Here is an 18,028-nt window from a genome sequence, read left to right as displayed (position 1 = left end):
AACATTATCTAGTTGCACAAATATTTCGTCACAGTGACGATGACTACAACAAGTCGTAACAACGACGTACATACGAACGGTTATAAACTATACCTACCGAGTACCGACAGCACTACAGCAGTACTAAAACTGCAATCAAATCATGCACATTCGGTTGCGCGAATAGTTGTTATCGTATTAGGCTCCATTCATTGGTGTTGATGTTCGTACAAATCGCGACGTTTATGCTTAACCTTAATTGAAGTGATACATTTCCAGGCGTTTACATAATTTATACATTTGATATATATTTACTTATAATTAAAAATACGTGAGTGCGTATTTACATACATTGTTTGTGTTGTGTATCACCTAATACAGTTGCATCAGTCTCGGAGACTTGAATGCATCTTTAAAGGTAAATACATTTTAATTCAACTTTAACAAAATAAATGTCATAAATGCAAAGTATTATATATCATATATTGTTAGTTTTCTCCATTCGTAAACTGCATTTAAATATCAGTGGATGATAAAATATAATAATTTGCAAAAAGTATAGGACCAAACATTATTTTTAAATTTCTATTGAAATCTTAGAAGTTATGCTGGGGAGTAGGACTTAATAATTATATTACTCATAAGTGCATTGCAGTAATTGTATTCTTTCAAATTTAGTTTTACCCATTAGTATTTACTTTGTGTTTAAACTTTTACAATTTATATAACCAATTTAATTTAATTTTTAAAGAATCTAATTATCATCTATTAATTTTATTTGTTATTTTATCATATTCTACTTACTTAAAAAAAAATAAATATTTTATGCAATGTATTTATAAAATTAAAAAACAATATATAATTTATAAATGTATATTCCTTCTAAATTAGTTATATTTTTCCTGCTCATTTTATAACTTGTTATACACCAAATTTTTTTTACTGATTGTTCACAAATTGTAATTCCATATATATATATATATCAATGTATACATTTAAATCAAAATAAATGCAAAAATGTTTTTTTTTTTATTTACTTAATTTATACACATAATATCTATGCAATATATATTATTCTAGGTAATATTTATAATAAACAATGTACTTTTAACATGCATAATAAGCATATTACTTAATTAGTATTTATTTGAAAAATCAACAGTATTCAAATACAATCTTTTAGTTGTTTATATTACAAATCGTTGGAAGTGTCCGTTTAATCACCTATATTTCTGAGGAAGGTGCTCAGCACGTACCTAGCGTATTAATTCGTTTACGTATAAATACGTACTTTTAAATTGTAAACATTGTTTTTATTTCATGTCTACTTTGATTATGAAATGTACCATATAAGTAATACTGTTCTTTACTTAAAGTTCAAAAAAATTAAATTTTTGATTTTGTTTTTTTTTTAACGATAAAATTCAATGAAACTTACCTTGACAAATTGATCATTACAAAACTTCCACGATATAGATAGCATTTATAAAACCGGTACCCAGATACGACGTTCTTTCATTATTTTTCTTAGTTCTCACTGTTTCCATTAGTTGCTACCAGTAACTACCAGTTTTAGACTGTTTTACCTTATAAACACCAAACATTTTAGTAATACTTTTCACATAAAATAATAACAACTTTGTTTTAAGAGTATACATTTTAATTCACTTAAACTGTTTGAGTTCAAATATAAATTCAAAAGTCGTATTTACATTTTAAAAGCTTAACAATAAATTAATAGAAATACATTTTTTAAATATTTGTAGAAAACATAATTAGGTAGGTAGCCATTAATTATACAGATAATTTAAATAAATAAATAAAAATAAAGTTTATCTTGCATTTTAATATTGTTGTCATCTGAATTCTAATATTTTATGTTATACATTATTTATTAAGAATTAAATTTCTAAGTTATATATCATAATCATAAATAAAATAGAATAATATAAATTACTATCTTTAGAGCAAAAACTTTCGAAAAAAATATTGTTAAAAGAACCATCACTAATATTTAAAAATATATTTAATATAAGTCTGTTGTATACTGTATAGATATATTTTTAATTTTGTATATTATGTCATATATGTGAGTATGTGACATATATAATTGTATTAATAGTTCTACCTGTTTAATCTACTTTAAAAGTATGCTCAATATTAGTAAAACTAGTCTTCCTCGACTTATCAGCTGAAATGTAGTGAAATTTATTATGTAGGTGGTATCTTAAAAATAATGTTTGTTCTGTAAAAATTATTATTATTAATATTTTTTAATTACTCTAACTTCCAACTATTCATATTTTTAGTAATTTATTTGAATTTTCATCACTTCGTATAAATTGAATAGAACATTTTTGGGCATCGATCTTCGATTTAGTATTCATGCAACACTGGTAATATCTAAGTATAATCAGAAAACAGTTTATTACGTAGAAAAAAAAAATAAAGTTTCCATCTAATACAGTAATAATAGTTTGCAAAAACTTGATTAATTGATCATCAAATTTTCACGAGGAAAAATTCCCCGTTTATGTATTTTAAATTATAATTTATATTATTAATCTCATGCCACTACATTAATAAGTTGTAATTAGAATTGGAACATATATTTCAAATTATTTACTTTCATAAAATATTATATATTTTCGTATATTCGTATATTACAATATTCATATAATTGTTGACTTTGTGAAATATCGGTGAAATTATATTTTAATTAAACATTATCATAGAAAAAGTAATGAGAAACTTAATAACGAAGATTATTTCTATCACAAATACGTTTTTTTTTTTTTTTTGCTTTATTATTATATATACACAATCTGTACCTCATGGATACAATAAGAGTATTAGCTAAGATAAATAAAAATACATGAATAAGCTTGATAAAAGCAGCCACTCAGTGATGACACTTATAAATTGGAAATACATTAATTTTTTCTACCACAAATACCTAAAAACTATATACAAAATACGTAGGTATTCTAATTGTATTACCTATTCCCTAGCTAAATAAGCAATAATTGTCGAGATATATGTACCTACAGTAAAGGAAACTCATTCATTATTATACTACAATGAAATATGTTCATGCAAATATTCAATAGTCCTATAATATACTATGGATATCTAAATATAGTTTTATGTATGTCCGGATGATTTTAACAAAAAGCATCTAATAAATATCCGATCACAATTTTATTAAGGTAAGAAAAATACCTATTATCATATTATAATATTTTCGTAAAAACAAAATCGCCAAACCTTGGTTATAGGCGTTATAGCCTTATTTGATTTTTTTTTTTTTCTAAAATATTACCTTTGATTGAAGGACTTTCCATGGTAGGTTAATATTGAATGTAATACGCTTAAATATAAATGTATTCGACTTAATAGTCGGGTGTCTTTATATACTATCAGTTTGATCATATTCATATTATATGTATTATATAAAATTATACATAAAAATCATCGATACAGTGATACATTACTTGTATGTACCTACCTGTCGGCATCACAAATCACAATACATTATGTATAAGACTCCTATATGGGCTCCTATATGGGCTACATAGTAATGAATTTACGGAAAAATGTATGCATATACCTTATAAATTGGTTAAAATTATCTTTTAATAATATTGATAATGTTTATGATTTAGTCCTGAAAAGTCATAACTGCATATAATAATACTAATCGAGTATAAATTTATCGATGACTTTGTTATCATCTTTTAATAGATAATTATAATTTAAATATTAAGATCCGACAGTTGAGTAACAGGTGCAATTTTCGTGTATTGCCTAAAATAGTCTATAACGACTATAACATATATTACACAATATAGACTTTAATAAAGAAGTAGAAATTACTTGTAACTAATACCTATAATAATATTAATTTTAAACTATAACTGATCCCGTGAACTTTTTCCTGAAATTTTCTTCCATACAAATAACCTTATCCTGACAATTACAAACACAATAGCAAAAAAATCAACTAAATTGCAGGTCAAGTCTTTTTCAAGCTTAAGCGAGATTAACAAACAGCTTTTAATTTTTATCATGTAGATTTGGTTTTCTTGGTATTTTATTTTATTGATTGAATTTAACGAGAAACTATATATTCTGTATATCCTAATATTCAAATATTATTAAGCAGATTATAAATATAATTTCACAGTTGGTAGGCAACAGCCAACAAGTAAGATCATGTATATTATCTATTTCTGCAATTAAAAATTATAGCTTAACTAATATTAGTAATTATTTATTTGATATTTTAATGTCCAACACTTTCCCCGACATAAGTTTTGGGGGCACAAAACCTATACTTAATACAAAAGTATTTACTAAAAACAAAATGACTCATTTTGATTTCATGTTATTTATGTTTGTGTGTTTATCTTTTGTGTACATTATAGAAACATAAAACTATCATACAGACATTCACAATGGGCATTCCACATACGGTTTTGCCTCAAGTCAAATATGACTTTATCTTTTATACAATATCTTCAGTAATACTCATATACTTTTATCCCGTTGGTGAGAAAACAGTTTGAATAATTATAGTAACCAACATATATAAAAAATTATAAAATATACTTACATCGTGATTTATTAATATTGTTATTAAGTCGATATATTTAATAATTTAATAGTATACATATAGTATTACATTGTATATATAACTTTTGTATAGTAAACACTAAACTAAATTGTTCATTTAGATTTGTGATGTCCACAATAATATATTACATGTCATAGACTATAATATTATATGGTTCAGTAGGTATGTGTTACTAGCTTACTACTCCGCATGTATCTATACAATGTCATTGATAAAAAAAATGATTTGATAATTTGAAATAGTTTATACTATTTTATAAGGTTATATTATTAATTACTGCTGGACCAGCTGCAGCTATGACTATTACCTTTACGATTTTATATAATAGATACATTTTTTAAATGTTCAAGCTCACATGTGGTTTAAACGGTTAAAATTACTATCAAGTAACGATTTAAATAGATTCAAATAATTTTAACTACAATGCAAAATGCTAAGTAGAATTAACACGATAATTATTGTTTTTATTAATTGCCTTTTGAATAAACAAAAATGTGTCATACTTACCGATCAACGGCAATATGTGACAGTCCACTGGTAGGTATATATTATTATTCAGCCTTGCCAATATGTTCAACTTGTCTATAGGTACTCTGTACATCATCTGAGTGTCAAGCGATTGCGGTTAAACATTCTCCACATGGTATCCATTAACACTTCTTACAGTTCAAAAAATATATAAATGCGAATTTTATTTTATTTTATTTATATGCTACGTGACTGTACAAATATATAGTAAGTACCTCATATGCCTGTATAGTTTTTAATCAGAAATATTACCGTGAAAATTATCAACATATTCAATAAAATTATAATAATTTATTTTAATACAATATACTATAATACATGGAGCAGATCTGATTATAATACTTAGATATCAATTTAAAATAAAATGTCATTAATTAATAACATAATAACCCCTAAGTTAGTAGGTATCTAATAAGCTGTAAAAGGTGTAACAGATTGAACTGATTTTTGGAATAATTTTTGTTCAAATCAATATTTTTTATTTTATTTTTTTTTTTGTTCATTAAACTACCCTAGCGCTACATGTATGAAACATTTTTTTCATGTTTATTTTTTAGTACTGAAAATAAAAAAAAATTTTAATTTAATAAAAATTGTTTGGATTAATTCAATATAGTCTATTTGTGAATCTGTTTTTAAGAATAATTTATTAATATTTATCTGAGTCAAGTACTCAAGTTGTTTATTTTTTAGTATGTTTTTAAAATTCAATATTATCTTGGTTAAATCAATTTGGAACCTAATAACTTTATTAAAAATATGATTTTTGAGAATTCACCGACATCATGAGTATATTCCTTAAATTATTTACTGATCATATAATATTAACAATTTTTGTCATACGTTTAATTAGTATAATTTTTTTTTTTTTTTGTCAGGTCTTTCTGTTACACCCTGTATATTCTATTGCGTAACAAATTATAGTGAGACTAAAATACAAAAATAATTTAAACAAGCAATTAATTAATTTTACACGTACTATTTTAAAAAGGCAAAAATGTGAAGTCTTCTCTATTTAGAATTATAATGGCATTATTATCATTGATTAGTCAATAAATTGAAAACAATTTCCTTACACGGGCTACACAAGCAATGATATTTACAACGAAATATTACTGAAGAGCAAAAAAAAAATAATAATAAATATAATAAACCATAACTGATATATTATAACCATAAGGCATATAGCCTGATAGATATACTTTATTTTCCGGTCATCAACAAGAATAAAAGTGGCCATAACCTCCACATTTAGAGTAGAAAAACTAACTCAAGGTTCAGTAATATATTTTAATTTAAAATTATATTCTTCGTTAGACTATAATAAGGACCTCGAAAATACCAAAATATTCGTTTGAAAACTTCATGGCGAATCTACAACTTGATATTATAATAAAGCTATAATAATGATTGTAACGTGTCTATTCTTGTACCTTGAGTCAAACAAAATAAAACAATAGGTACTATAAAGGTAGTTGAAAACAAACGTAGCTTTGAGCAATGTGTAATATATTATATAAAATAAGACTGACAATTTTAATTAGGTATACAGATATTCATATAAATGGTTGAAGAACAATTACAGTCATGTAATAATAATAACATGTTACCAATAATAACTATAATATTAAAACTTAAATCGTTGTTTTTTTATTTTTTAATGTCTATAAAAATTTTCTTTAAAAAACTGAACATTATACAAAATTAATTTAACAGGTATATTCAGGTATGTACAGCTATATATCTAAGGCATTTTCACCTTAGTCTGGCAAATTCTAATGATCTAAATATATATATCTTAAGTCAGATGCGTGGACATGTGAGATGTGACTTAGAGAGACTGTACCCGAAATTACTGGAAACTTTCAAAACGATTTCAGTGATATATAAACGTATTACATATACGATGTAATCACATACTAAAATTGTAATTTGTATGAAGGTTGCTGTAAAAGTTTTAAATTTTGTATCGGGTGATTCATCAAACATATTTACCCCATTTTTACTTTAATAATATATTTAATCAAATTCTTATTTTTAGAATTTTTAAATATAGGTACAGTTCAAATTCTTGAATTCTTTTATACTATATAGTAATGTAACGTAATATGATATTTTTTTTGTGAATCAAGTTTATTATATTAAGTGGTCAAATTTTAATTTTTGACAAATATTTAGATTTAACCTTAAAATGTGTATATTTCTATATAACATAATATTCATCATAGGTACTGCAGTAGATTAGACAAATAATTAATTTTAAAAACACTATGAACTATTTTTTTATTTTCAATTACGGCTTCAATAATAAAGTCATTAGCCGGGAGAATAATTTACATTTAATGTTATCAAGAGTGCAAGCATTATTTTTAATGATCATACAAAGGCAATAAAGTAATAATAATAGTTATTTGTGAACTTTTTGACATACCTATATTGGCTATATTAGATGATATATCCAGCATAATGTGATTCCGAGTATAAATTAATAATACAAGACGAGACAATATATAGCTACTAGCTATATAGACTAATTTATCATACCATATCTTATTTGAATCGACCTTCAAGTACCTATTTCACGGCTTATTTTTTCAAGTTGAATCAAATTAAAAGAGACGAAAAAAATATTAAAACTTTGTATATAACTATATAAAAATTAATGTTTCTTTCTTTCGATATTTTATTGTTCGTTGAAGACTTAAAAACTACTGGAACATTTTCGATAAAAATTATAGCAATATATGTCTTGAGACTCGAAGAGCATCAGCTGTCGCTTCATATTTCAACCCTGATTTAGATGTTACTATAGGATAGCAATGATAACTCATATACATGAGTTTCGTTTCTACTCTCTTTTTGTTGATATACATAAGGTTGACATTCATTACAGACAATAAAATAGTTATCACTTATTATAATTGCATATCATTTTCAGTATTATATAACATCTTATAATTTAGGCTAGGTAATTATTATATAATAATCCTGAATAAATGTAAAATTGAGTTATAGCTTTAATAAAATACATAAAGGCAAAATTTATGGTAATGGTTTATACCAGATACTAAAAAAAAAAAAATAGTCGATCGATTTGACAAATTATATTAAATATGACTATATTTTGAACATTTCAATTTGAACAAATCAGAAATGGTAGACGATCGTCTTACGCAGATATATATAGTAAGATTACATCCAAATGCCGCAAATGCAAATTCGCAGTTTTCAAAGAATTTGTGCCAAAATGTATTACACACATATATTTTTGGATCCCGCGGACGGTTTGTAAGAGCATTTGAATAGAAGTTAATTGTAACAGCTATATTATACCTAATATTTTATTAAAGACAAAATGTATGGCTGAATCTGCATTTAGATTTTAAAAAATACACTGATTGATTTTGATGATTCGAGAAAGGTTGGTTTGGACAATGGATTGAACCAGTTATTTTAGGGTGGTTAAATAGTTATTATTAATTATTAATTCAATATTAAAATCATAACCATACATTTATTTATTCTGGTTGCAATTAGTTACACGTATATCTAGAAAAAAAGTCAATTCTTAGTTATTATAATGTCCGCCGCAGTAGGATTGTCGATTTTGATTTCATTTATTACTATGGTCAGCGCTGATGGGTGATACAGCTAAGTATAGTAATAAATAAAACACTATGAACAGCTACAATATTATTTATTATTATTGGTTTTAATACATAACAAGCAATAATTAAAACTTATATAAATATAGTTAAATGTTAAATTGCATAATTATCATAGGGACAGAACAAGCTGAAAGTCAATCATGGAGATCTGCGGTTTAATTGATATAAAAGTACCGGCCAAAGGTAGAAAATTCGGTTCATGGAAGGTATGTAAATACGTGTTTTGTTTTACTTTATTATTTTTGATGTTTTCGTATAGTCGAAATATGATTCAATAATTGTATTATTAGGTAAGACTTTTCTTGTTAAATGTACAGCGGCCAAACACGATTAAATCACTTTTACCTACTTAATATAATGATAATATAGGCGCGTAAAAATTTCTCACAATTACAAATCGTACATTTAATAGTTATTTTTTAATTATTTTGTTTGTTAATCATGTTAACAGGCGTGGAAAAGCCAATGGTGCGAGGTACTTAAAAATGAAAATTGTATGATCATCAACATTGGACATAGTAAGGGACATGTCAACTCGTGTTTAGCAATACCTAACAACGCAATCATCTATAGAATTAAATCCAGGTCGATACACTTAAGCATTATACTTGAATATTATAAATACATAAAGATAATATTATACCTATCGGTACCTATACTATTTATGGTATAGTATAAACAGTACATATAATATTATAATTACATGACATTATGTGATTATTGGTTACAATTCTATAATAATGTAACATCATAAAACCAGAAGAGTTGAATTCAGACACTTAAAAGTAAAAAAAAAAAAATAATTACTATAATCACACTAGAATGGTGTAGGTTAAAATATTTATACATTTTTCACAAATATAGGTTTATCAAAATTAATGCAATTAAAAATAAAATAAAATTGTGCATAACATATTTTACAATTTTACATCCCCCTTTATAGAAATGTATCCCCATAAAGTTATTAACTTATAATTATTTTTAGGCTAATGGCCTGTGATGTTGAAGCCTTTTATTCCAATAAAAAAAAAAATGGTGTAGGTAGTAAGGTAATAGGAGGTAACTTTAGTACCTTATTACTATATTTTACAATCTTACGAATTTTTTTTTTTGTATTTTTTCTTAGCATTTATAATATTAATAATCTGCTTAATTTTAAGATTTTTAATCTGATATTTAAGAGATAGATTTATGAGCAAAAATAAAACTCAACAAACTCTATCTTGGATTTTTATAATTGTTATAATCGTTCAAAGATGTTATCAAAATATTGATAATTGATATAGCTATAATTGATGTTTTTATTTTATCACTACAGGACTAAAGCTTACGGTTTTGGAATATTTAATGCAGGACAAAAGGAACAACAACCTTGTATTTTTCTTGCTGGAAAATCAGAAACAGAGTCACAAAAATGGATGAAAGCTATAAGAGATGTCTTAAAACCACCAACAAATATAAGTACGAATCACTACAATTTATAAATAATATCTATAACTATATCTAAATGTCATATTTTATAATAATATTATTTAATTTACGTCGTTGGCATCAACATATATGATATATTAAGTATAGAAAACGAATACAATAGTACAATACCATATGAGTATGAATGAATGACGCATAAATCATATTTGATAATATTATATAGCTGATAGTTATCGAATTAATTATTACAACTACCTAGTTATCTCTAATAATTATAAAATGTTTAGTTTTTAAGTTATTGTTAGGTATATTAATTAATAATTTCCTAATTTGCAATAGTTTAATACATAATATATATGTGTGTGTGCGTGCGCACGCGCGCGTGTGTGTATAAATTATACTAATGTATTTTTTAACTAACAGTATGTAGAGTGTAGACGTTGGCAAACTGAAATAATTAAGAAGCAACAATATAATGTGTGATATTTTGTTCTATATTTCATTCGATATTCTTGCCTTTAAATTTTATAAGAAGTAAATTCACTCGAATTTTGAAAAATATGCAGAGTAAAAGTTTTATTATGAACGTATAATTTGCTATGTTGTACCAACATTTTAAATTGGGGACAACAAATTTAATGTCCGTGTGGCGTCTTCTTATATTCCTAATATTCCTAGAAATAAATCTCTAAATAGAATCAAATTATTTTTCAAAAATTTTGATTTTGTAAGAATTCTAAGAATCTTAAATAAATTGTGTTTAGGATATATATTCACGATTGGCAATCATTTAAAACCGAATGAAAATTTATTCCTACAAAATTCTCCCGATTGAAATATTAACATACTCGTTACCTAGTTAAAAAAAAATATATCATAAATTAGTTAATTTAAGTTAGTACAGTACAACTTAAATGTTTTTCCTATACTAAATGCTGATATGCAGCTTTTATGAGGATATAGGATAACACTAAATACATTACGAGTATTTATAGGTATAATTTTATAGTTAATAGTAATATGACCCTCTCGAATAAAATACGAATAAACTTATGATTGATATGCGATATATACTGTAATAGTGTAATTACTCATATGAATTAATAATAATGAGTTCACGTAAGTATTACACTTTTTATTCATACTTCTCACACGTCTTATTACATAACTTTGCAAGAATAAGTATATTAATTATCACATAAATAAACGGTAAGTATAAATAAATAATAAAAGTTATATATTATCCATTGCAGAGACAACAAACGAGTATACTGTATCGATAATTGACAACGAACATTCTAAAACAGCTGGTTTAACCGGCCTGTATGGTACTCTATCTGTAAAGTCAGAGGAAATATTAGTAACAGACCCTCACACTGGAAAAATCAAAGTAACACTCCATTGGACACAAATACAATGTAGTTACTTACCTCTGCCAGCCGTATCAGACGATTTACATAGAGTGTGCACAATACGCACCAACAGGTACCAATACAACAATAATTGATACGTATTATATTAGATCCAAGTCGCAAATAGACCTTTTTTTTAGAGAGGGGCTCAAATCCTTCATAGTATTAACTAAAACAAGAACACTGTCATAGAACGTCAGTTCTCACAGCAATTAACAATATTATTATAATTTACTACCATAAGTTTTGTGAGCCTAAATTCCCACAAGCAGTGGCGCACTCAAGATTTTTCAATAGGAGGGAGGGGGAGAGATTGATAATAAAAAAACCATCTAACGATACTCAGATTGTTGATAATATCAGTTCAATATGTAGTAGTTATCATTTAAAGTATATGACGATGGCTCCAGCCACTCTCCGCACTTATCGAAAGTGCACTACGTAGTCCTGGTGGTCGGTAGGTGGCTAATATGTTGCATAACTATACCTAACCTGCAGGGTATAATTCAAAAGGTTCGCACCAATAACGATTGCGTGGACGGTTTTGTTGAAATTTATTTTCTATACCACGGTTACAGCAAGTTCAAAGCGGGCGATGGTGACCTGGAACTGTATTGCACCGAAGCCGACGAGTTACATAACGAGCTGCTGTCGTGTCCGCGACCGTTGCCCAGGATCGCCACCACGCCGTTGCCACCCACGCCCAGAGACTGCAGACAGACGAGCTACGACCATTGGTCCAACGCCAACGCCGACTCTCCTTCGACGACGCCGCCTCGGCGTCTGCTGGAGTCCAGACGAATGAGCAGGAGCGAAGGCGATCTAAAAAAGTTCGTCATGCAACAATCCGTTACTGCCATGCGGTCGGCCGGCTCACAACAACACCTCGTACTCATGCCCCGGTCAAACGGTTTGGCGCAAAAGGTAAGTGTTATACTACAGACGTTATAGTTACCGTTTTGTAAGGCTGACTGTTCGACGTGTTTAAAAGTCTAAAGTTAACCTAGTTGTAACTTTTTAACTAAACTTTATATAGTAACTTTTGGGTTTTCGTTAAATTAGCTTAATTGTTACCGAATTAACGTGAAATCATCTTATAAAATATTTTAAGAAGTTAAATTTATTTATTTTGATTTCAATTTTATTATACAAAATTTCAATCATTTTTTTTCTTATCAAAAAATTCAAATAATGCTATACAGGTGTCGTAAATTGTTTAGTTAAATTACCGATTACTGTGGAGATAATGCGAAAGCAATTCCTGAGGCGTCGTCGGTTCCAAACTGGAAAAAAGTTAATGAATTATTAAATAATCGGAGGAAAAATGTATAGTTTAAATAAAAAGTTGAAATTATGACTATGGGAAATATATCTTTAATGTTTATACTCTATGGAAGTCAGTAGCATGTAGGTATTGGTAGAATGAAAATAGGACATTTTTATAGATAAAATATATATTATATAACATAATATATTATCAGATAGGTAGGTCTCTAAAAATTATTAGCAACACCATTATTTTTTAAATATAATGTATACAGGTCAGTCGCTCCCGCTTAGATGAATAATAAACATAATTTAATAAGGGGATCGGTGTCGCGAATTTCATTTATAGTTGCCACCAATTATAATACTTTTAATAAAATAATTTTTTAGTTAAAATATTCGGTATTTATTTACTATCGAAGTAGGTATATATATATATATTATATGTGACGAATAGAGAATGTACATTTAATTATACATGGTGTAATAACAGGACAACAGGTAATATTTGACTAAATATGGTGGCGGTATATACATTATGCATCACGCCGTGGTCATGTCAAATAATAATGAAATAATAAAGTATATGTATTTATTACTGATTACCTATCTTTTAATGATAAAAAAACACTGATCAGCAAGAAATGAATTTTAATTTTAATAAACTGTGAAAATTGTTTAAAAATCAATGACGTAACCAAATTAAAAGTTTTAAATGCTAAAATTGTTTTTAAATACTTATTTATAAATTAGCTGTCTTGGATTATGAGAAAAAAAATTTAATACAAAATTTAAATTATTTAATTCTAGTTGCAAAAATAAAATATAATATAAAAATTATAGCGCAGAGCTCTAGAGATCTAGATCATAAAAAAAAAAATTATAAAAATATTAAATTAAAAAAAAGTTATAGCATTAGTCAAATAGTCCTGTTACACCTTGTATAGTACCTACCTAGCTAGTTGCTACTTCTCAATTTCTCCTCAAGTCTTAGACTTTATCGAACATTTTTCAGAGTTCGTCGCACTACCTGTTGACCAGTGTGGGATTGTTGTTGGCCACACCAGGATACAGTGAACCCAACTCGATGCAAGACTTGCGACTGATCGACCAACACCTGCTCAGTACACGTTTACAAGGAATAGTGGACGAAGAGATCGCGGGCGCTGAAGGGAAGAGTGAGGAAGACGAAGATTACGAAGACATGTTACACATGAATGTCGAACAGACGAACGATGCACCGCCGCCATTACCGCCGAGACAGTTGAAGTATGAAATCATTAAAATCAATTATAATGTTAGATTAATTTAAAAAAGTAATTTATTATTACCTATATAATATTACCATTATATTATGATCATGGATCACGTTCGGCTTAAAAAGAATCACGGTTATGGCGGTTATGCCGTTATGTTATATTAATTGTATACACACAACGGACGATTTATTTTGACGATACAACAATATTAGTAACTATATATAGCTTCTGTCTATTCAAAATGAAACCGTAACTCGGCGGCCATCGTTGTTCCAGAGTTCTGGCCTCATGCGTCGACTCGGTGGCAGAAGCGTCTGACCATCTTGTTGACGAAAACTTTTCGTTGCCGAGCGAGGTACCTACGTTCTTATTCAGAATAACCTAACCTAACCTATTGATAATAAGTAATTTTCATGGATTGAACCAAATTTGTTCTTGACATCACTTCATTGGCTTAATTGGTTCCCATAAAGTAGCTGCAGGTACCTCGTGCTAAGTACCTATGACCACCTATCTACTTTCATTCACCCGCGCGAAAGTCCTACGCTGTCGTGAACAGACATTTAATAAGGCGATGAGCGCTGGTTCATATAAATTTTAATACCTAATGGTCCTAATGCTAATACAATACATAAGTAGGTACTTCAAAATATATTAGTAGTAATAAATGTTTGTTATTACATTAATGTACTTATGTGCTTTCATGTTGTAACGTGGATTTGGACCACCTACGTCCCTCCCCCGGGTGTCTAAGCCCTGATCCACAGTAGGCATAAAATATACGTATATTGCACCTACATAATGTAGTTATAATCGTTGTTATTAAATCAACAAACCAGAAATATTTTATATGCAGACAATTTTATTTATATTCATAGGCGTGCGCAGGCCTCTTTTTCAGGATATGCAGAAAGCTGACAACAGCGCGCCCTGAAAGTTATTTTAAGCTCGTAAAATTCTGATAATATGTATACACAATTCACAAATATTGAAAAAACCTACTGTTTAATGAAAAAAATATTGTAATAAATACCATTACATAATACAAGAAGTATGTATTTCGCAAATACTTGGTAGTTGATAACTGATAACTGGATGTTTCAATTTTCCAGAGTCGATGTCCGCCCCTCACAGAACTTCAGTAGTTCAGTGTATGCAGCTGCATACCCTGCATACCCCCTGCGCACGCCTATGTTTATATTTATAGTTTAAGTCTTTCATAATATTATATTTGACTGGTTGCCAGCTATAGCATTTAAACTCCAGTGTATACAATATACATATGAGAGTAAAAAATGTGCACACTTGACTTGTCTATCTTATGCGGGAACCAACTCGACTAATTGTGTAGTGTACACCTCAAACGAGAACCAATTCAGCTCATTTTATTAACATTTAAAATAACCTTTCCGGCAGGAATCAATTGGGTAACTCTCATTCTTAATAATCGATTCTTGTTAAAAAAAAGTTTAATTTAGTTAGAAATAGATTATATCTACTTAATAGGTAGTCTTAATATAAAAAAATTCACTAGGTGTCTAGGTACCTACTATAATATTCATCGCTATATCAAAATATAAAAATCTATTAAGAAAATGTAGTTTTGCAGCTATTTAAATGAATGGGTACTTGTGCATATAATATTATATAGGTAATTTATTATAATAATTAAATCGCATTTTACTCATACTCTTGTTTTCTGATATTATGCAGATATGTCACCATGGCCAATTTGGGAGGAAATAACAAACTATACATTTCCGGACCAGTACCTATATGATATATACACTCAAGCATATGTATGTGTACTATTTATGTATATATAGATAAAAGGTAAATACACCATACCTATATAGTAAATAAGTCCATAGGTACATTGTAAAACTATTATTAGAAAATAGATTTTATAATGCATTATATAATTAATAAAATTCAATAGGTACATAAAAAATATTCTAGGTACTTATATATAGTAATATCATTATTTATTTACAGTATCACATAAATATTATACATAAATATATAATACATAATTATTAATATTATGTCAATTGGAATAACACATGATACCTACACAGCCACGGCCACGTTACAGCTCATCGCTTTTTATCGCTAAATGCCAATAGTCGTCAAAAATTGATAGATACTGCTGCAATGAGAATGACTATAGTGAGTCGGTGAATGCGGCTACCACCATGGCACCATACTACCATAGTAGGTACTCCATAGCTAGCTCCCATTGCAGTGAGTACGGACCTGAATGCAGGTAAAGTTTCAGGGAGCCAAGGGGTACCCCCCCCCCCCCCCCCCCGAACAATTTCTAGGGCTAAGCAATTGCATTAGGTGAACGTCGTTCTCGTTCACACGCCACTGATCGCAGATAAAGAATGAAAAATTATGAGATAGGAAAAAAGTACACATCAACTGCGCCGATCGATATTTGAATGTAATAAATTGTGTACGTATTTTACGTTATATATATATATGTATACGTCTATAATAGTATTTCAATCATAACTACGAATCGATTTTTACGAGTTCTAATTTAATAAATCTATATCATAAGTAAGTTTGAAAACCATTGTATTATTTTATTATTTAAAAATAAAACAAAATGTATACAAATATCCATAGGCGTGCACAGACTTACCGCAGGGGGGCCCCTTAAAAAGGTCCGAACTAAAGATTCTTGTGTGATGATAATTGATTAATTAATAAAATAATAACTTAATCACATTTATATTTTATTTATACTATTAGATTAAAACTGGCTTCACTTTCTTTTTGTAAAATCTAAAAATTTCGCTGTCTAGTATAATATAAATATCTATGCATTTATTAAAGAAAAAGCCAGAGGCCGCAGAGGGGGCCGCGGCCCACCCGGTCCTCCCTGTGCGCACGCCTATGCAAATATCGTGTGTATAAAATAAATTCGTATCAAGACACTCTTAACTCAAGAAATTCCAAATCGCAGTATTAGCGAATTGTAAATTAAATGATACATTTTAACAGGTAAATTAATCATCTATATTATATTTATATATGAACTAAAATTACAAAAATTCAAATTGACTGAGGCGGTCTGTGTCATTGATTGTTAATGTTCCAACGCAATTAATGTAGGTACACCTTTTCTTTTAATCGCGACGCAACTGACGAACACCGGAACAAATTAGATCCTAATCTCATTATTCTTAAAACCGGACATAAGTTTATACTTAAAATATCACTTTTGAAATACACGCCGAACGGAACTTGCCTAGGACTACCATTTTTTTGTAGACGAAACGTAGAGGACGATAACATTCAGAACGCATTCATCCACTAAAATGTATAAGCATGGAATGCAAGTCATTGAAATGCTAATTGTCTAGATCCTTGTGCTCAATGAATTAGGTATGGGTGTTTATACACAGACTTAATGTTCACAGTAAACGGATAGTAAACTCGTAAATATAGTAAATGTATAATACCTACCTATTAGAACAAATGTAATTGTATATTATTAATCATAATGTATTTATATGGTAATTAAAAATTTAGAGTATCAATTAATATATAAATGTGTTATTTATGTAATAATGTAATATTCAAAATTATTGTATAGCCGCATAGGCATTTTTTATCACAAAATAAATAAGTAAGATTATATATTATATAATTAAAATATTACAATTAATATACCTAATATGAGTGATACTTACTTTTAGATAAATTTGTAATTGACCTTAAAATAAAAATACCAGATCTGATCATATAACATTCCCTCTTTGGTTTAAATAATTTTCTAAAATGTAACCTATTTACATTAGGTAGGTACTTCAGAGTTTTTATTTATACGTTTTTTTT

The 18,028-nt window shown here is 27.8% G+C and overlaps 1 protein-coding gene across 1 annotated transcript; it reads left to right on the top strand.

The window, feature by feature from the left end:
- The first annotated feature begins 105 nt into the window (after positions 1–105).
- LOC107165501 (uncharacterized) lies at positions 106–16,219 on the top strand. Its single transcript, XM_015513757.2, has 8 exons — positions 106–397; positions 8,927–9,017; positions 9,263–9,396; positions 10,130–10,272; positions 11,496–11,727; positions 12,233–12,578; positions 13,936–14,189; positions 15,893–16,219. The coding sequence occupies exons 2-8, from the start codon at positions 8,952–8,954 to the stop codon at positions 15,957–15,959; spliced, it is 1,242 nt and encodes a 413-aa protein (XP_015369243.1). The 5' UTR covers positions 106–397; positions 8,927–8,951; the 3' UTR covers positions 15,960–16,219.
- The last annotated feature ends 1,809 nt before the right edge of the window (positions 16,220–18,028 follow it).

The sequence above is a fragment of the Diuraphis noxia genome, unplaced genomic scaffold, assembly GCF_037042655.1.
Source record: "Diuraphis noxia isolate RWA-SAM2 unplaced genomic scaffold, SU_Dnox_SAM2 contig0003, whole genome shotgun sequence".
In the NCBI taxonomy this organism is placed as follows: Eukaryota; Metazoa; Arthropoda; class Insecta; order Hemiptera; family Aphididae; genus Diuraphis; species Diuraphis noxia.
The sequence above is the reverse complement of the archived record's forward strand: the minus strand, read 5'-3'. Positions and strand labels throughout refer to the sequence as shown.

Excerpts from the sequence above, each read along its gene's own strand:
- LOC107165501 (XM_015513757.2), top strand. The coding sequence starts at position 8,952 with ATGGAGATCTGCGGTTTAATTGATATAAAAGTACCGGCCAAAGGTAGA. Across the intron at positions 9,018-9,262 it reads GAAAATTCGGTTCATGGAAG|GCGTGGAAAAGCCAATGGTG; the intron begins GTATGTAAATAC and ends TCATGTTAACAG. Across the intron at positions 12,579-13,935 it reads CAAACGGTTTGGCGCAAAAG|AGTTCGTCGCACTACCTGTT; the intron begins GTAAGTGTTATA and ends AACATTTTTCAG.